Source organism: Scyliorhinus canicula, chromosome 19, assembly GCF_902713615.1.
Source record: "Scyliorhinus canicula chromosome 19, sScyCan1.1, whole genome shotgun sequence".
NCBI classification, from domain to species: Eukaryota; Metazoa; Chordata; class Chondrichthyes; order Carcharhiniformes; family Scyliorhinidae; genus Scyliorhinus; species Scyliorhinus canicula.
In genome coordinates this window covers 86,362,847-86,383,702 of record NC_052164.1, presented here as the reverse complement: position 1 = coordinate 86,383,702, position 20,856 = coordinate 86,362,847, and the positions used below count along the sequence as shown (strand labels likewise).

General features: G+C 46.2%; 1 protein-coding gene across 5 annotated transcripts; it reads left to right on the top strand.

The window, feature by feature from the left end:
• Window positions 1-14,206: 14,206 nt before the first annotated feature.
• LOC119954381 (proline rich transmembrane protein 1B-like) lies at window positions 14,207-20,617 on the top strand. 5 transcript variants are annotated; one of them, XR_005458221.1, is made up of 3 exons: window positions 14,207-14,272; window positions 15,382-15,709; window positions 20,439-20,617. XR_005458221.1 is itself a non-coding variant. In XM_038779578.1 (3 exons), the coding sequence occupies exons 2-3, from the start codon at window positions 15,563-15,565 to the stop codon at window positions 20,598-20,600; spliced, it is 309 nt and encodes a 102-aa protein (XP_038635506.1). In that variant the 5' UTR covers window positions 14,255-14,272; window positions 15,455-15,562; the 3' UTR covers window positions 20,601-20,617. The 5 variants fall into 5 exon arrangements, 1 of the variants encoding a protein (XP_038635506.1); XR_005458222.1 differs by having other exon boundaries at window positions 14,222-14,506; window positions 15,455-15,709; XR_005458220.1 differs by having other exon boundaries at window positions 14,222-14,506.
• The last annotated feature ends 239 nt before the right edge of the window (window positions 20,618-20,856 follow it).

The window sequence follows — 20,856 nt, the reverse complement described above, 5'->3', positions numbered from 1 at the left end:
GTGGATGGTGAGTAAGGAGTTTTAACTTCTAAAACCTTTTTTAAAAAATCAAATCTTGTTTGTAGTTTGTAGCATTTAACTGAAATGGAGAGTTTAAATTCTAAAGGTCACAGCCTTAAGCAGGCTTTTAACAAGGCTTGCACTGGAAGAGCAGTTGTAATGGACTCAGTTAGCCTTTGCCTGAGCAGCATATAAAGCCAGCCAATTTAGTACAGTTTAGCACTTCAGTGTGGCTTACAGTAGAGAGCGAGGAGCGGAGTAGTAAAGGGATTTAGGGAGGGTGGGGAAAGTGGTGTCTTACTTTTTAACCTTCTTAGCCTTCAGGAAATGGTCTTAGTCTGCTACAGAAGACTATCTAGTAAATGACTGGGTTTATTCTATTTCTTTTTAAAAATCTTTTTATTGGTATTTTCAAAAATTGCTGTTTGTGTTCATTTACTGTACAACACAGAAAGGCTTGTCCTTTTCTTCCCTTGAATTGTTCTATATACAGCCTGCCGCCATACGACTTGGCATGCAGTCCTCCCCACTCCCCCCCCCCCCCCCCCCCCCCCCCCCACCCTTCCCAGCCACCCCCTTGTGCCCTCTTTAGTCGGTCTGGGGGGTGTTCCCCCCTTCTCCCCTTCCCCACTTTCCTTTCTCCCCCCCCCCCCCCCCCCCCCGCGTCAGCTTCAGCCGCGTCTCTCCTGTGGCTGGGGGGTTTGCCCCCTCCCTCTCACATTGCCTCTTTTGTGCCTCTCCAGCCCTTCCTCTTCTTCCCCCCTCTCCCCCGCAGGATGCGCATTCCTGCGGTTCCTCCTTGTCTTCCTTTCTTTTTCCTCTCTCTTTTCTTTTTTAACTTTCCAGTTTCCCTGTCTACGCATTGTTGCTGGCCTCAAACAGGTTTTGGAACAGGCCGACAAACTGCCCGCATGCATTTAGGAAGCCTTCCTCCGACCCTTGGATGGCATATTTAATCTTCTCCAGGTGGAGAAATTACGAAAGGGCAGCTAGCCAGTCTGCAGCTGTGGGTGGTGCTACTGATCGCCAGCCGAGCAGGATTCTCCGGTGTGCGATTAGGGAAGGGAAAGCTAGGGCGTCGGCCCTCTTTCCCATGTGTAGCTCTGGCTGCTTTCACACCCCGAAGATTGGCAAATTTGGGCTTGGTTTCACCCTCACCTCCACAATATTGGACATTGCCTCGGAGAAGGCTGTCCAGAACCCAGCAAGTTTGGGACAAGCCCAGAACGTGTGGGTGTGGTTGGCTGGGCTCCTCTGGCACCGTTCGCATCTGTCCTCCACCTCCAGGAAGAACCTGCTCATTTGGATTCTGGTCAGGTTCAAATATTACAGCAACCAGCCGTAATGTTAATAAAATATACAATTGAACGAAGCAATAATATACAAAATTAGAACCCATTAGGAATGGGAGGTGTTGCTCTGTAATAATGTTGGTGAACCACAAGCCTTACTTTATATCGATCAAATGACCAAACAACCAGTTAGTTAGTTCAAAAGATGGTTTATTTACATACACAAGAGTTATCTCGACATATAGAACAGTACAGGCCCTTCGGCCCTCGATGTTGTGCCGAGCAATGATCACCCTACTTAAACCCACGTAACCCGTATACCCGTAACCCAACAATCCCCCCATTAACCTTACACTACGGGCAATTTAGCATGGCCAATCCACCTAACCCGCACATCTTTGGACTGTGGCAGGAAACCGGAGCACCCGGAGGAAACCCACGCACACACGGGGAGGACGTGCAGACTCCACACAGACAGTGACCCAGCCGGGAATCGAACCTGGGACCCTGGAGCTGTGAAGCATTGATGCTAACCACCATGCTACCGTGAGGCCCCTAGTAGTAGTAATCCACGGGAGGCAGGGGTTCCGTCACCTCACCAATATTTATTTACAATAACGATATTACAGGAGCAGCTACAAACAGTGCTGCTGGCAGTCCAGTCAACTTAAGACTGGCTCACAAAGCCTACACAGGTGATTATATGGGCCCCCTCAATGAGCTATCATTGAGGGAGCTCATACTCCAATTGGCCAACCAATAAAGCCAATTGGAGTTCATTACACCCCTCCCCCCCAAGGTCCGAGGAATTCCTGCCAGCTCGCATTCCTCTGAGCTTCTTCCTGCTCCTAATGTCTGGGTCTGTCACCTCTGTGTTGTCCGCCGGGTCATCCTCCGAAGTGGGCGGGGTGTACCTTATAGGTGCCCGTCTTTTCCTTGACGACCTCCTTGGAAGTTGTTCTTCCTCCTCCTCGGGGAGAGATGTCGCGGCGGGCTCGTCGAGTGTGTCCATCTCCGACTCTGATGACTGGATGACGGGGTCTGGCGAAATTGCTCGGGGCTGGGGTGTGGGTATCCTTTCCATCTGGGCTATCCCAGCTTGAGGCGGTCCTGCTTCGCCTGCCTCCAGGTGTGGTTCCGCTGCGCTTATTTGGTCTAGGTGTTTCTTCAGCACCTTACCTCCTATTGCAACCTCATAGGATATGGGCCCTGTTTGGGATTCTACCGTGCCTTTGACCCACGTTGGTCCATTCCCATAATTCTTGACCCAAACAGGTGCCCCCACCTGGAAATGTCTCTGCTGCCGACTATTATCATGCCCCCTGCGTTGGGCCTCCTGTTGTTTCTCCACTTTCCCCGTTAAATTTGGGAAAAGGAGACTCAGCCTCGTTCGCAGCTGCCTTCCCATTAAGAGTTCAGCTGGCGGTATGCCCGTTGTGGAATGTGGTGTGGTCCTGTAATCAAACAGCCAGCAGGAGAGCTTTGTGTCTATTGACGCTGCCGGCTGCTTCTTGAGTCCTGCTTTAAGTGTCTGGACTGCTCTATCTGCCAGGCCGTTGGTCGCTGGATGGTAAGGGGCCGTTTTGATGTGACGGACTCCGTTTTCCTTCAGGAATTTTCCAAATTCCCCACTTGTGAATGCCGTTCCGTTGTCCGACACCAATACCTCCGGAAGTCCATGTGGTGCAAACGAGGCCCTGAGCTTTTCAATTGTCGATGCTGAGCTCGTCGTGTTTACCCGGTGGACGTCCAACCATTTGGAGTGGGCGTCCACTATCACCAAAAACATTGAGCCCATGAAAGGGCCGGCATGGTCAATATGCAGGCGGGTCCATGGTCTGCATTGCCATTCCCACGGGTGCAATGGCGCCACTGGTGGCACTCTTTGCCCCTGTTGGCACTCCTGCCAACAGCAGGCTGCTATGTCTGTGTCCAAACCTGGCCACCAAACGTAGCTTCGAGCTAGCATCTTCATTTTAGACACCCCTGGGTGTCCGTGATGTAACTCAGTTAAGATTGCCTGCCGACCCTGAGCTGGGACGATTACCCGGGCTCCCCATAATAGGATACCGTCTTCTACGGTTATTTGGTCCCTTCTGCTCCAGTATGGGTGCATCTGGGGCTCCACTGGTCTTTCCAGTTCCCCTGTTAGCAGTAAATGCTTCACCTTGGCTAAAACTTGGTCTTTTTGCATCCACAACCGAATATGTTGTGCGTCTACTGGTAGGGTGTCCAAAAAATTTAGAGTCATTACTGTCTCCTCTACTTCTGGTATTTGCGGTGCAGTGTCCGGGAGGGGAAGTCTGCTCAAAGCATCTGCATTTGCTACTCTCGTTCCCGGTCTGTGCTCCAGAACGTACCTATATGCCGCCAGTAGCAACGCCCAGCGTTGGATTCTAGCTGATGCAATCGGGGGTATTGACTTGTCTTCTTTTAATAACCCTAATAACGGCTTATGGTCCGTCACTATGGTGAATTTCCGCCCGTACAGATACTGGTGAAATTTTTTTACTGCGAATATCACCGCCAGTCCTTCCTTCTCGATTTGGGCGTACTTCCTCTCAGCCATCGCCAAGGTCCTCGAAGCATAGGCTATTGGCCGTTCTTCCCCATTCCTTCCTCTATGGGCTAAGACAGCTCCTACCCCGTAGGGGGATGCATCACAAGTGACCACCAACTCCTTCCTTGGGTCATAATGCTCTAGGACATTTTCGGATGACAGCTGTTCCTTAATGTCCCTAAATGCTTGGTTTTGGCGGGTGGACCATTTCCATTCTTGCCCCTTTTTTAGAAGCTGGTGGAGGGGTTCTAGGATGGATGCCCTATTTTCAATAAATTTTGCATAATAGGTTACCAACCCTAGAAATTATCGTAACTCCTGGACCGTGTTGGGAGCTGGGGCTTCTTTTATTGCCCTTACACTGTCTTCTAATGGATGTAAGCCTGACTCGTCTACTTTATATCCCAGGTACGTCACTTGTGGGGCCAGAAAAACACATTTTTCCCTTTTTAGCCGTACGCCTGCCTTTGCGAAACTCCTGAGCACTTCCTCCAGGTTCCTTAAGTGTTCCCTGTTTGTCCTACCTGTGATTAAGACATCATCCAAATAAATCGCCACCTGCGGTAGTCCCGGCAGAATATTTTCCATCGTACGCTGGAATATAGCGCAGGCTGATGACACTCCAAAAGGTAGCCTAGTATAACGAAAAAGGCCCTTCAGGGTGTTGATCGTAGCGAACTTCTGGGAGCCCTTGTCCAGTTTTAACTGCAGGTAGGCGTGGCTCATGTCTAGTTTCGTGAACAAAAGCCCACCTGCCAATTTGGCATATAGGTCGTCTATTTTCGGGATTGGGTATTTGTCCAGCAGTGCGTATTTGTTTACTGTCTGTTTGAAATCTCCACAGAGACGTATCGAGCCATCTGGCTTCAAAATTGGTACCACCGGCGCTGCCCATTCCAAAGAATTGTACTGGTCTGATAACACCGTCACGCCGTAACCTTTCTATTTCATCATCTACTTTCTTCCTTAATGCAAAAGGTACCGGCCTGGCCTTACAAAATTTCGGAAGGACTTCTGAGTCCACGTGCAAAGTTGCTTGGCACCTATGATTTCCCCCAAACCTTCCTGGAAGACCACCGGGTATTTTTGGAGTACTCCACTCAACTGCCCGCTTCCGCTCTGGAAAATTTTCATCCAATCTAATTTTAGGTCTTTCAGCCAGTTCCGTCCAATTAAGCTCGGTCCGGAGCCCTCTACTATCGTCAACGGTAATCTGAGCAATTGTTTCTCATATTCCACAGGTACATGAGTCGTGCCTAGAACTTCCAGGGGTTCCTCCGTGTAGGTTTTAAGTTTTGTCAATGTTTTTGTTAGGGTTAGTGGCTGGAGTCCATCTTTGATTTTTCTAAATGCTGCCACTCCCATTACTGATACGGCCGCACCCGTGTCTATTTCCATTATTGTCGGCCGCCCGTTCACCCGTGGGGTTCTGCTTTCTTCGTTGTAATATTATATAATTGTTCCCCTTCGGAGGAGGATGGGGCGTCTAAGTTGTGTACTTCCCTGCGTCCCCACCTGCTATTCCTCTTTTGCCACCTCCTTCTAGGGTTTCTGTCATTGTTACCCCACTCTGTCTGGTGCCAGAAACGGTCCTTCTCTGTTGGGGGAGCCTCAGCCGGTGCTTCCCTCTGTCTCCAATTAGTCCTAGCAGACTTGGGGGCAGTTCTGGGGATTTCCTTTTTCCCTCTATTCCTCAGGTTTTTCCTGTGAGCGGCTATCTGGTAGCAGGGCCCGTTGTGGTAGTCCCTCTCACAGGTATCTACCTCCATTGGCGTGCCCTGTAGTTCCTGTGCCCCACTTGCTGCCTTTTCTAGGGACAGTGCGAGCTGTAACGCCTGTCTGCAGTCTAGCTCCGTTTCCGCCAACAGGTGTTTCTGTATTGTGAGGTCGTTTATACCACACACTAACCGGTCCCGAAACATTTCATTTAGCGTCGGGCCGAACTCACATTTTTCCGCCAGTCTTCTCAGGCGGGTCAAGAAATTCGTGACTGACTCCCTGTCTTCCCGCTTCGCTGTGTAGAATCTGTACCTACGCAAAATGAGGGGTGGTTTTGGGTCGTAGTGCTCTTTCACCAATTCCGTTACTTCTTGGAAAGTTTTCGTGTCCGGCGCATCGGGATAAGTCAGACTACGTATAATGGCGAAAGCGGAGGGTCCGCACGCCGACAGCAGGATAAGCTGTCTCCTTTCGTCCGTCAGTATATCATTTGCCCGGAAGAAGTAACACATTCTCTCCACATACTGGGACCAGTCCTCAATAGCCAGGTCGAATGCCTCTAACCTCCCAAAAAACAGCATTTTAAAAATGGCAAGGCTTACCCTCCGAGTGCGGCAGCTGGTCTCCGCAAAATTCGTAGTTTACCTCGTCGCCACTGTAGTAATCCACGGGAGGCAGGAGTTCCGTCACCACACCAATATTTATTTACAATAACGATATTATAGGAGCAGCTACAAACTGTGCTGCTAGCAGTCCAGTCAACGTAAGACTCTCACAAAGCCTACGCAGGTGATTATATGGGCCCCCTCAATGAGCTATCATTGAGGGAGCTCATACTCCAATTGGCCAACCAATAAAGCCAATTGGAGTTCATTACAACATGCAAACACAATATCTACTACGAGTTAAACAACACCTATCAGCTACAATAACCTATACTTAACTTCAGGGTGACCGGCACTGTGCAAATGGATAAGGCCTTTATCTGGATTTCACTTGGCTGGTTCGAAGAAAGTGGCTCTGTCTCTGCTGGGCTCATCCATCAGGTAGCGATCGTTGGTCTTGAACTTGGCTGGCTGTTCCTGCTACGATTGGGTTGGCACAGGCCTGATCGAAAAGAGACAGAACACATGGCTGCATTCTCCTTTATCCCTCTGGGATTTTGCGCCCTTTGGGGAGGTCCTTAACCTTGGATAAACCAATAGTTTGACAGATCACTGTCTTGGATTTTGGCCCATAATGGGGCGGGTGCCTTGCTGGCTGGGCAGGTCCTTAGCGGTCATTGATCTTGGCAGTTGTGCTTTCTGGTAAGGGGAGTGGTGCCGATCAGTCTGTGGCTGTACCGGTTGCTTGATTTGAGTTCTATTGTCCTGGGAAAATGGGTCATTAAAATGCAAATGAGCGGGGGTCTGGTTACCTGTGTTTTGGAAACACTGTTTAGCTGTGTATCTGTCTGAGTCCTGGATTGGCCATAATTCCCGTGGTCCTTTGCAGGTGGCCATCTTAGATGGCTACAGAGTGTTGACGATATGTCACAGCTGCATCATGTGGGATCCCCTGAGTGACAGTTTGATCAAGGGCAAACATGTTTGTGGTAAATGTTTGAAGTTCGAACAGCTTTGGTTGGAGTCTATGGGTTGGAAGCTGAACAAAAGGCACTGAAATGCATCGGGACGGGGGAAAGTTACCTGGATCTTTTGTACTAGGAGCCAGTCACACCCCTTAGGCCAGTGGTCAGAGACTAAAGATGTGTGACTGCAAGGGAGGCAGATAAGGAGATTCAGAGGACATGAGATCGAGAGCATCAGCCTTTACAAATGTCCAACAAGTTTGAGGTTTCTTCCGTTTGTTTGGGTGAGACTGGAGGCTGCAAGGTAGATGGTCTGACTGATCATGGTACAGTGACTCAGTGGGGGGAGCAAAGAGGAATGTGGTAGCCTTTGTCCTCTTCCCAGTTGATCTGTGATGAGCTCTTGGGTATAATTTGGTAGGTGGGATGGTTGTCAGGAGGAAATGTTATTTTTTTCAAGCATGTCATTCACTGGCAACTAATTCTGCCGTGACCGGAGCTGGTATTATTGCTCCAAGGCAAAAACAGCAGGTACTGGAAATACTCAGCAGGTCTGCACTGTAGCACAAGGGGCTAGCACTGTGGCTTCACAGCGCCAGGGGCCCAGGTTCGATTCCCCGCTGGGACACTGTCTGTGCAGAGTTTGCACGTTCTCCCTGTGTCTGCGTGGGTTTCCTCCGGGTTCTTCGGCTTCCTCCCACAGTCCAAAGACGTGCAAGAAAAAGTTAGGAGGGGTTATTGGGTTCCGGGAATAGGGAGGAAGTGAGGGCTTAAGTGGGTCGGTGCAGACTCGATGGGCCGAATTGCCTCCTTCTGCACTGTATGTTCTGTGTATGTCTATGTAATGGATAGTCCAGTCAGATTGACACGGTTTTCTAAAACATCCTAGATTCGGAGAAGGTCCCATTAGATTGAAAGATAGCAAATGTAACTCCATTATTCAAAAAAGGGAAGTGGACAGAAGGCTGGGAATTGTAAGACAGTTAGCTTAACATCTGTCGTAGGGAAAATGTTAGAAGATATTATTAAAGGAACTATAGCAGGGCACTTGAGTTCATTTTGGAGTTCATTGAGGAGGCAATATGTACTGTGGATAAAGAGGAACCAGTGGATGTACTGATTTCCAGATTTGATAAAATGGCACATCAAAGATTATTGCAGAAAATATAAGCTATGGTATAGGAGGTAACATATTGACATGGATAGATGATTGGTTAGTTTACAGGAAGCAGAGAGTAGGCATAAATGGGTATTTTTCAGGTTGGCAAGGTGGAACAAATAGTGTGCCACAGAGATCAGTGCTGGGATGTCATTGGTTGCAATTTATATAAATGGCTCGGATGAAGAGATGGTTGCCAAATTTGCTGATTTGACTCAAAATAGGTCAGAGAGGATGTTGTGAAGAGAAAAGATAGTATAAAAAGATATCGGGGGGCCGATCTAATCAACATAAAACATAATCCATTTTGGGCTGGATTTGTGGGGTCTATCTGATGGCACGCTGTCTTGTTCTCGTGCCCCAGCGGGGAACTACACCCCCCCCCCCCCCCAACCCACCCCCAAGGCCGCAGTTAGCAGAATTTCCTGCTCTGAGGACCAAAGCAGGAAGAGATTGTGATGCCATTTTTAAATGGCTCCCTGATCTCTCGACTCCTTGACACAAACCTGAGACACCCCCAATGCCCCAACAAGCCCTACACCCTGTCGAGAACAATGTGAAGCCTATAAAAGGGGCACCGGCCCCGTGAAACATAATGGAATTGAAGTAGTTCCGAGGCCTCACAATTATTAAGGGAAGTTTACTCCCCCACCTGACACCCCACGACGAATTGCTAAAAAATACAGAAGTGGTCATGGCAGGTACCACAGAATGAAGCATTCACAAAACTGAAGCAACAGCTGCTGTCGTCCAATATCTTGGTGGCCTACGTTCCCACAAGACCACTGGTACTGACATACGATGCCTCTCCACACGGAGTAGGGGCAGTCCTCTCCCATCATTGGACAATGGCGCCGAGTGACCAATTGTATATGTGTCACCAACCCTGGCAGATGCGGAGTGACTCTATGCACAAATCGAGAAAGAGGGCCATGATCATCGGAGTGAGAAAATTCCATCGCTACGTCTATGGTCGACATTTTAGCATAATCGCAGACCATAAATTCCTGTGGGCCTTTGTTAGGTGGACAGGGCGGTTCCACCCAGTGGCTTGATTTGGCTTCAGCGATCGGCACTATTGTTGGCGGCACATGAGTACTCGCTCGAGCACTGCTCGGGAAAGCACATAGCCGATGCTGACACCCTGAGTCGCCTACCGCTACCCACAAGCTCACCCCCCCCCCCCCTCCTCACCAAGAACGGACAGTCATCATGACTTCAAATTTTATGAACTCCTTGCCTGTGTCTACCAGACCGATCCAGACATGGACCCAGAAGGACCCCATGCTGGGAAAGCTACACCATGTGATCCGGAGTGGCAGAATCCAAGGACCCCTTCCAGAGGACCTGAATCCCTTCCTATCCAAATGCCAAGAATTCATGGTGGAAGATGGCATCATCATGTGGGGAGCCTGAGTGTTTGTCCCCCGCCCTGGCCAGTGTCCAATCTTGAACAATCTCCACAGTTTCACCAGGAGTCTCCAGGATGAAAATGTTCGCAAGGAGGTATGTCTGGTGGCCAGGGCTTGATTCCAACATTGAAAGTTTGGTGAAACAGTGCCCATTATGTCAAGAAAACCAGAAGCTCCCAACGTCGGCCTCGCTACCCTCAGGGGAATGGCTAGGGAGGCCTTGGGTACAGGTACACGTGGAATTCACCGGGCTGTTTATGGGGGCAATTTTTTTCATCTTCGTTGATGCCCTTTTTAAATGGATGAACATACATCAGATGTTCGCCATGCCTTCCAGCACCACTATAGAGAAACTCTCGCAATCATTTTTCACTCGTGGGGGATACTGGAGGCCCTCAACAGAACCCCTTTCATCAGCAGAGAATTCCAGGCGTTCATGAAATCTAATGGGTTGAAGCATAATCGAACGATGCCCTACCAGCCATCTTCTAATGGTTTGGCCAAGCGGGTGGCCCAAACATTTAAAATAGGTATGAAGAAACAGACCTCTGGCTCGCTCAACATCAAGTTTGCTTGGTTCCTCCTTAGTTACAGGATAATGCCATTTATGACAACGGGGTTTACGCCAGCAGAACTGTTGATGGCCCGATGCCCCAGACCAGATTCAGTCTATTGTTTCCCAACCTAGGTGGGAAAGTGGAGTCAAAACATGTGCCTCAGAAAAGAAATTATAACAGCCAACGACTCCACAGGACTTTCAAGCCTTGAGAGATTGTCTATATTCACAATTTTGGAGACAGGTCCCCTTGGATTCGGGGAGTGGTAGTTGAGAAGACAGGCCCCGTGTTGTACAAGCACAAGATCTAAGAGTGGACTGTAAAAAACCATGTGGACCATCTTTGGAGCAGATAATCCTCGACTACGGAAACAACTCCGGTTGGGGAAACAATCTCAACGTCCTTGGAACCTGCCTCCAGACAGGGGACTCAACTCATGGTATGCCCAAGAGTCATTCTCCAAATGGATGAGGACTCAGGCTCGAACATGGAGATTGAGGTGTCGCAGCACTGCCAGAAGTTAACATTGGGGTAGAGCCCCCAACATTGGCCCTTCAACACTCAGCTAGGAAGCGGCGTTGACCATCCACTTTACACCCCCAGATCCAACATCACTGGTGGTGGACTCAAGGCTGTACGCATAGCGGTAAAGAAGGCCTTATAGCAGGAGCGTGAAGAAGGGATGAGATAACCCTCACGAGGACCATGACGGATCACTCATTGATCTCCCAATGGGCCTCGCAGTGTACGAGTTCCCATAGTAACGGGCAGAGGCCCAACCAACTGGGACACATTATTGAACCCTTTAAATACTGCCCCAGACTAGGACTGGGAGTTCTGTTAGTCCCAGGCTGAGACACTTGTGTTGTATGCCCGGAGTCTTTACTTTTGAGTTTAAAATAAAATTAGTTCGACATTCATCTTCTTGTCTCCTGGATGAGTCCGCTCACCTTAAATCTCTTTATATGCACAGTGGCAAATTCTGTTTTCTGATGTTCCAAGTTCAAGGCCCCAGGAGCTTTTACTACATTAAAAGGGCTTTATAAATGCAAGCTGTTGTTGTTGTTGCTTGATGATATCACCATAATGCTCCCAGTTTAGCCACTTGATGCTGGTGATACATTGAGGACAGCATAGGTATAAATGGTCAAGTCCCTTGATATGACAGCAACTCTAATCCTTATAGTACAGCAGAGAAGATAACAGCTTGGTATATAGTATCCATTATTAGCAGAGTAACCCCTCATTTCTGCTGGAAACTCTAATAACACAATTGTATGGCCCTGTCATTGCAGAGCAGGCCCATAAAATGCAGAGAACTTTCAAAAGTCCATTGACTTCCCAGGATCTTAAATTCCCGCTGGCGTAAATTTCCAGGCTAAGTTTTCCAAAGTTGCAGCTGACTTAGTCCTTCTCAAGTTGACTATAAGGTTAAAACCCCTGCATCTGCAAAACAGTCAGACAGCAGCTGAATATCATCAGTTGTATCGGCAAGTAACTGCTATCATTGGGAAGAAAGACAATTTGTGTGGGTTACCCGTGTTATTTTAAGGAAGGATGTGGAGGCATTGGAAGCAGTTCAGAGGAGGTTCACCAGATTGATTCTGGGGATGAAGGGGTTGACGTATGAGGCAAGATTAAACAGTCTGAGCTTATACTCACTGGAGTTTAGAAGGATGAGAAGGGATCTGATCGAGGTTTATAAAATACTAAAAGGGATTGATAGAATAAATGTAGACCAAATGTTCCCCCTTGTGGGGCAATCTAGAGCAAGAGGTCACACATATAGATTGAGAGGCGGTAGATTTAGAACTGAGAAGGGAGACACCACTTCTCACAGAGGATGGTGAATTTGTGGAACTCGCTGCCCATAGTGCGCTGGAGTCCGAATCTTTAAATGGTTTCAAGAGGGAGATAGATAGATTTCTGAAGAAAAAAGAAGGGGTAAAGTGATATAGGGAACAGGTAGGGATGTGGTTTTGAGACCAGGAAGAGATCAGCCATGATCTGATTGAATGGCAGAGCAGACTCGAAGGGCTAAATTGCCTACTTCTGCTCCTAATTCTTACATTCCTATGTTCCTATTTTGTGCACCAGTGAAAGTTAATGATACTGCAATCATGGAATATGACATTTAGGTTCCCTGGTCACCGTTCATGATCATTTATGCAGAAAGCAGCATAATGGATAGAGTTGGTGGAAAAAAATACAATCTAGTTTGTGTGAGGGCTACGAAGAATCCAGCATGAGTTTGCAGAATCGAAGGAAATAACTTTATTTACAATTACATATCTACAACAGCAGTACTCCACCACTGCTCTCTCCTCTCTAGCTGGTTCCATGCTGGCCAGCCCTATTTATGCAGGTAACTCTGCTAATGATTTCTCCGCCCTCCTCATTGAGGGAGCTCATACTCACTAAGGATGGGACAGGTAATAGTCCCCAGCCAGTAGCAACCAGGCAGGTTATAACACTAGTTTTACACAGTCAATTACCACATCAGGTAGTAACATGTGACCTCGGTGTGTTATTTATGCCATGTGTAATTGCCAGACAACATTCACAAATCTGACACAAACGTTACATGAAACGGGAAGGCAAACTGTCCAGCACAGGTAGTTGAGTTGCCGCTTACCATTTTGCACACATGGCAGGAGGGAAATTGAAAGATTGGCCTTGCGTTCCAAGATTTTTGCTTGTCCATTTTTAGTGCCATTTTTATACAGGACAGGATAGTGGCAGTAGGTTTTAGTCCATTTTTAGCTTGTAGCTCACTGATAAAGCTCTCATGCCTTCCAGCTGCTCGCTGGCTGAGTGCAGTATTTAAGTCTTTTTCCTTCCTGGAGTGATACTTGGCTGGACGTTGCTACTTTAGTTGCTGCTGTGCAGTCTTAACTCACCAAGCAGCCTGATAATTAAGCCAGGAGAGACTGAGCAATATACATGGAGGCTGGAAGTGGTTTGATCATTAGCCAATCTTGGATTTTACATTTAGGAAAGCTCAGGGAAATCTGTAACAATAAGGGAAAAGGCACAAGGTATATATATCCTTGCGCTTTGTTAGGGATGTTGTTGGTTTACGAATAACATATGGCACATTTTATGGTGTTTCTTCCTGCCTGAGGAGACAACTGCATGGTAGATATGCGGCGGGATTCTCCCGTACCCCAGCCACGTGTTTCTTGGTGGTGGCCATTCACTGGCGGGGTGGGGGGGAGATTCTCTCTTCCCGCAGCTTGCCAATGGGATTTCCCATTGAAGCCACCCTACACTACCAGGAAACCCACGGGCCAACGGGAAAAGAGAATCCCGACGGCCAGAGAATTCCAGCCTGTACCTTTAAATCAGGTGAGGGTTTTAACCTGCAAAGTCCCACCACCTGCCTGTATTTAGTACTTTCCGTAATGAAAAAGGCAGCCATCGAACGAGAAATGTTTTATCTCCTACATTACAACAGTAACTATAACAAACATTATCTAATTAGCTGCAAAGTGCTTTGCATCTCATAAAGTCATGAAAAGCAAGTCTATTTTTTTTATGTGTAATTTAAGCTGTAGCCCTGTGCCGGTTTTTATGCTGGTATACCTGTATGTCAAATACACTGCAGAGAGTTTGCAATCTATGTTCCATTGTTATTAGCGGTTGCATTTGTAAATAATTAATACTTCAATCTGTCTCAGCTGGATCTTCCAACAGAAAATTTATTTTAGCTGGTTGCACAGGACGAGCCACCAATCAGGAGTAGCTGAAGTGAATACTAAAGGGCAGCTGGACAAGCACATGGAGGTGGACAGTTATGCTCATATGCCTATAATGAACAGGGCTGGAAGGAGTCTCACATCATTGGCCAGAATGGCTTGCTTCTGTGCTGTAAATTCTATGTTAGATGTTGGAGCTTTCATGTTTAAAACTAGCAAGTTCTAGAATGTGGAGGGGGGGAAGTCATAATAAGGGGAATGAGTGACGGTTGGGCGGCTAAATGGATATATGTGTAAGAATGAAGGTGGGCAGACTGAAGGGCATGGAAACCTAGAAGGAAAAACTAAAAGTTTTGTTTAATAAGAAAAGAAAAGTGGAAAACATAAAAGAAGTATAAAAATAATAGGAAGATTAATTCAGTGATCCAAGTGGAGAAACAACAATAAACATAAAGCTGCCATTTCAGAGGCAAAACATTAAACTGAAAAGGAAAAAAGAAATATCGTGAGAAGCAGATTAATTTAAGGATTATATTGAGGTATAGAATAAAGAAGCGCATGTAATGTAACAAAAAGTTATGGGCACGATTCAGCCACCGCGTTGCGCCCAGCGGGAGTCAAAGGCCGTGTCTGCGAGACATCACTGAGTGCCGTTAAGCACTGATTTCCACAATCTTAGCCAGGCGTGATGGCATCTCCAGGTTGACACTTCTAAGGGTCACGCCCTGGGAGGCCTTGCCTATGAAAGGGGGTGTTGTTTGAGGGGACAATAAAAGATTGGCGAGATGATGGGGTGTCCTGAAAGCGGGAAGGAAAGGGGGGTTGTAGAGATTGGAGCAGCTGTTCAAAATGGCGGCCCGATCTGCAAGGATTCGGTCGTGCTGGGGAACTCAGCTCACCAGTGCAGGTAAAGTGCTTAAGTGTGACCTTGAGGGGGAGACGCTCCCCAAGGCCTCCAAAAAATGGCACAGTACAGTTCAATAGCGGTGTTAATCTCGGCAATGCAGCCGTTGAGAAAAATTCCACCAAATGTGCCCGAAAGCGGACTTCGAATTTATTTCCAATGAATCGCTCCTTGTTTGAAGAATAGAAACAGTGCAGAATGTGGTTGATTCCACAAACTTTTCCTAGTTTTATTGAAGGAAAATACCATTGGAATCAGTACGCGAAAGTGACCGTGTTTCACGAGATGCCAGAATTTGATCACAACCAGAATGATGGACTTAACACGTGCATTTACTAAGTAGAAGCTATAGTCACCAATGTTCTGACTTATTTTCTCAGTTACATCACTAGATTAACCTTGCCACATCATATTTTAACCACTCAATTTAAAGTGTAGGTTTGAGCTACAATTTATATTTAATTATGAGTTAAGCAACTCTAATCTCAATCTTTGTTTTCCTTTATATAGGTTTGTCATTATATTGCTTTAAAACATTGCATGACCACTGTCTGCACCATGTTAAGCACACCTTTCTTTTCAGAATCCACCAATAACAATAGCAAATGGAACAATAGAAAGAGTGACTGGAGAATCAATTCCCATAAACTAGAATTGTAAGGAACCTATTTAAAGCAGAAGAACTGAAACAATGTGCAAAGTAAAGAAAAGTGAGAAGATGGAAAAGTCAGAAGACCCTCCAGATCCACCGATGGAAACCTATTTACTGTGGTCCATTTTTAATTTGCTGTGTTGCTGTTTTCCAATTGGACTGGTTGCAGTGTTTTACTCCTGTAAGGTTAGTGTTCCAAGATGCCTGACTTATTTCCCAAACTTTAGCATGTTAATGTGAAATAATAGGAAAGAAGATATTGAAACTGTATGCATGAATTGCAATTCATCAAAGAATTTTTCATCACCTTAGAAAATAAAAAAAGGAGCACTTGAACTAAATTGTCTCTGTCATTAATACTATATCCTAGGGGCAGCACGGAGGCACAGTGGTTAGGAATGCGGCCTGACGGTGCTGAGGTCCCAGGTTCGATCCTGGCTCTGGGTCACAGTCCGTGTGGAGTTTGCATATTCTCCCCGTGTTTGCATGCGTTTCGCCCCCGCATCCCAAAAGATGTGCAGGGTAGGTGGATTGGCCGTGCTAAATTGCCCCTTAATTAGAAAAAAATGAATTGGGTCTTCTAAATTTACTTTAAAAAATACTATATCCTATAAATTGTAGTTCACACAGTTAGAGTGTTTGAAGAATATTCAGTTAATGAAAGTAATCATTTGGTCTTAACAATTAATCTAAAATGCTTTCTCGTACACCCACTCATATCACCATCCCTTTATTCCCATTCTTTACCCATCTCCAAACTGATTTCTAATGTTATGTGGCCTCTTCTTCAATCAATTTTGGTGGAAATCTTTGGGAAGACTGGTGAAATTTTTCAAATAGGATATAGGAATTGCAAGACTAAGAAAGGCCAAAGTTTGGGAACACAGATGAAAAAACAAAATGATTGAGAAGTTTTGTTGATTAAGAAAAGAAAAGTGGAAAAAATAAAGCAACCATAAAACTAATAGGAAGATTAACTCCGATAATCCAAGTAAGAAAAACAAGAATAAACATAAAGCTGCCATTTCAGAGGCAATACATTAACCTAAAAAGAGAAAAGAAATATTGCGAGAAACAGATCAGATTGAAGGATTATATTGAGGTATAGAATAAAGAAGTGCATGTAACGTAACCAAAAATTATATCGGAGATTAGAAATAGTGCAGAATGTGTTTGATTTCACAAACCTGCTGTTTCCTAGTTTAATTTAAGGAAAATACTATTAGAATCAGTACGCGGAAGTGAAACTGTGCCGTCTACCATCTTGGTAGTCACATAATACAATGGCAATGGAGCGGTTAATTAATCAAGGCATTGATTCTTTTTCACATAGTCTACAACCGATTCAGACACAAGATTATAGGTTGAGGTAATAGGTTGAAAGCTTTCGAACCATAGATCCAAAACCAAGTGTTCCACCCAAGAATGCCACACTTGCTAATTGACCGTTTGCACTGCCTCTACAGCGGTTTTGTCAATCCTCCGAAGTTATCGACATTGATTAGACAAATTAAATGTACATTCCGGGCATCTGTGTTGCTATATTTATTTGGTTATAAATATGGCAGTCAATATGGTCACCTTCCTTAATCCTAATTATGTTTACACTTAGAGTCACCAGGTATCTCTCGATACCGCCACAGGGTTCAAACCCGAATACTGATCAAAGAGCCAACACACCAGTTAGTTAGTTCAAAGTCAATACTATTTATTTACACACACAGTAATATCTACTCATGCACAAAGTACTACAAGCTAAACTATCTCTAACGCTAATGCCTATACTTAACTTCGGGTGCCCACTCAGTCAGAGGAACAATGGCCGTTGTTCGGGTCTGAGGTTGTTGGTTTCGAAGATGTACAGGAGAACAGCTAAGGTTGTCCGTCTGGTAGCGAGCATTGGCCTTGAACTTACTTGTTTCTGGTGCAGCTGGTGGAAGGGTCTCTCCGCTTTGAGAGCCAAATCCAAGAGAGCGATTCTCTCGTGGGGGTTCCTTCTTATACCCAGAAGGGCTTCTCGCGCTTTTAGGCAGGCCTTAAACTTGGCCCCAGTCAATTGGGCCGCTTCTCAATCACTGTTATCGATCTTGACCGATAAAGGGGTGGGTGCCCTGATGGCTGGGCGTGTCTTAGCTGGCTGTTGGCTTGGCTTTGTTTGTGCTTTTGGTTTGGGGAACTGGCGCTGGGATGTCTGGAGCTGTATCGGTTGCTTGAGTGTCTTTCCTTTGTTCCCAGAGATGGGCCATCAATATGTTAATTGACCTATAGTTTCAATTCTGTCTGGGAGCTGTCTCTCCAATATGCATGCAGGCTCTGTGCCTGCTTGCTTTCCTAGAATTGTCCCTACATTCTTTGCGAGCGTCTATTTTGTATTCTGGAAGTGGCCATCCCAGATGGCTACATCTGTTTTTACAAATTTATCAGACATTCTAGAAACTCTGTTCATGAAAGATGTTTGAAACCTAAAATATATACTTGCAGAGAAAAATTCTGGCCCACCAGATGTTCTAAAATACAAGTGTAGAAATTACTGTTAACATCAGCGGACATGTGCCCGTAAAATTCTGTTGCTTAATATTTTCCTGTGCCACAATGGCTTTCTGTCAAATTTTCCTCTGGTGACCCCTTAGAGGTGGTTATGGGGGGAGGGGGTATAGATCATAGAATTTACAGTGCAGAAGGAGGCCATTCGGCCCATCAAGTCTGCACCGGCTCTTGGAAAGAGCACCCTACCCAAGGTCAACACCTCCACCCTATCCCCATAACCCAGTAACCCCACCCAACACTAAGGGCAATTCTGGACACTAAGGGCAATTTATCATGGCCAATCCACCTAACCTGCACATCTTTGGACTGTGGGAGGAAACCGGAGCACCCGGAGGAAACCCACGCACACACGGGGAGGATGTGCAGACTCCGCCCCGACAGTGACCCAAGCCAGAATCGAACCTGGGACCCTGGAGCTGTGAAGCAATTGTGCTATCCACAATACTGCCATGCTGCCTATGTCACTATCTATGTCACTAGACAAGTAATCCCCAGGCGAATGCTCTAGGGACACACGTTTAAATCCCACCATGCAGCCTGTGGAATTTTTTAAAATTCTATTCAACAAAATCTAGAATTGAAAGCTAGTTCAGAAATAGTGACCCATAAAACTATTATTAAATGTTCTAAAAACCCATCTAGTTCTCTAATGTCCTTTTAGCGAAGGAAATCTGCCATCCTCTCCTGGTCTTGTCGACATGTGATCCCAGACCCACAGCAATGTGGTTAAATCTTAACTGCCCTCTGAAATGCCAGAACAAGTCAGCATGGCAGCACACGCACATGCACGTACACTGTGGCTTCACAGCACCAGAGCCCCAGCTTCGATTCCCCACTGGGTTACTGTCTGTGCGGAGTCTGCACGTTCTCCCCGTGTCTGCGTGGGTTTCCTCCGGGTACTCCGGTTTCCTCCCACAGTCCAAGACGTGCAGGTTAGGTGGATTGGCCAAGCTAAATTGCCCCTTAGTGTCCAAAAAGGTTAGGAGGGGTTATTGGGTTACCAGGATAGGGTGGAAGTGAGGACTTAAGTGGGTCGTTGCAGACTCGATGGGCCGAGTGGCCTCCTTCTGCACTGGATGTTCTACGTATGCAAGTCACTCCGTTAAAGGACAATTAGTGATGGAAAAAACCTTGCCAGTGAGGCCCACGTCCCACAAAATAATTTTTTTAACTGTTGTGCGATGTTGTTAACTTGTAACAAATCTGGTATGATTTCAAGTTCTCTCCTTTTTCTTTATTTTTCCCTGTACAATGACCATCAGTTAAAATAACAGAGATAAAAAGGAAACCTATTTGTGTTCATTGCATGTTCTTCTCTTAATATTGCCCCAGTAATTTCTACATTTTAGTAAAGTTGGTTAAAGGATAAGTGTTTAGAGCAGCCAAACTCCCCGATGATCATTTTGAGATATTTTGCACCTTCCTGGGAGGGCAAATACGTCTTTAGTTTCAGGTTGAACCCAAAGGTGGTACCTCCAATCTTTCAGCACTCTCTCAATACTGTATTAGAATCCCTACAGAATCATAGAATCCCTACAGTGCAGAAGGAGGCCATTTGGCCCATCGGGTCTGCACCGGCCCTTGTTCCGATAGAGTACCTCACCTAGGCCCAAACCCCCACTCCTATCCCTGTAACCCCACCTAACTATTGGGCAATTTAGCATGACCAATTCACCTAACCTGCACATCTTTGGTCTGTGGGAGGAAACCGGGGTACCTGGAGGAGACCCACGCATTCACAAAGAGAACATGCAAATTCATGCTGACAGTAGTCCTGAGGTCAGAATCGAACCTGGTACCCTGGCGCTGTGAGGCAATAGTTCTAACCTCTGTGCCACCATGCCACAGAATCCCTACAATCCAGAAGATGACTATTCAGCCCATCGAGTCTGCACCAACCTTCCAAAAGAGCACCTTACCCAGGCCCGCTCCCCTGCTGCAACACCGTAACCCTACCTAACCTGACTGTAGGAGGAAAACGGAACACCCAGAGGAAACCCACACAGATACAGGAGAGAAATTGCATACTTGACACAGACATTCACCCAAGGCTGGAGTCGAACCCGGGTCGCTGGTGCTGTGAGGCAGCTGTACTAACCACTGTGCCACCGTGCCGCCCTGATTCTAAATGCCCTGGTCTAGAGTTTAGCACGATGATCTTCTGATTCTGAAGTGAGAATGTCACGATTGAGCCAAGCTAAAAAATACATTAACCATGTAAATTCCCTAGCAAATTAATGCTGTACAATTAACTTATGAATATGAAATTACCTTTAAACTGCATGACAACAGGGACATTGCAATGTATTGTGTGTGTTGTGTAGGTCAATTATTTATGTCATGACATTTTATTTAATTATGCTTTCAGGCTACCAAGTCCCTTGGTAAAGGAAACAGGGAGAAAGCGGAAGACGCAGCTCTGACTGCCAAGAAACTGAACATGGCAGCGACGGTTACTGGCATATTCCTTTTAGTACTGCTATTAATCTTTGATGGTCTTGGTGGCATGAAAATATTTGCTCATTCATAAAATATTTTGTGTGTTAATCTTGCAGCTTACTTATTATATCAAAGAATTCATATTTTGAAGTATATTTTGTTCAGGAATCTTTGATTCTTTCATCTGTATTGTCCACGTTAATTCTGTTCTTCTATAGTACCAGACAATTAAGTTAACTTTGTGAGCTCCCGATGCTGTCAGCTCAATCACAGGACGAACAACTCCAGGTGGATTGGCCATGCTAAAATTGCCCCTTAGAGTTCAAAGATGTGAAAGTTAGGTGGGG

Coding starts and splice junctions, on each gene's coding strand:
- LOC119954381 (XM_038779578.1), top strand. CDS start 15,563: ATGTGCAAAGTAAAGAAAAGTGAGAAGATGGAAAAGTCAGAAGACCCT. Junction 15,710..20,438: donor CAGTGTTTTACTCCTGTAAG/GTTAGTGTTCCA, acceptor TTATGCTTTCAG/GCTACCAAGTCCCTTGGTAA.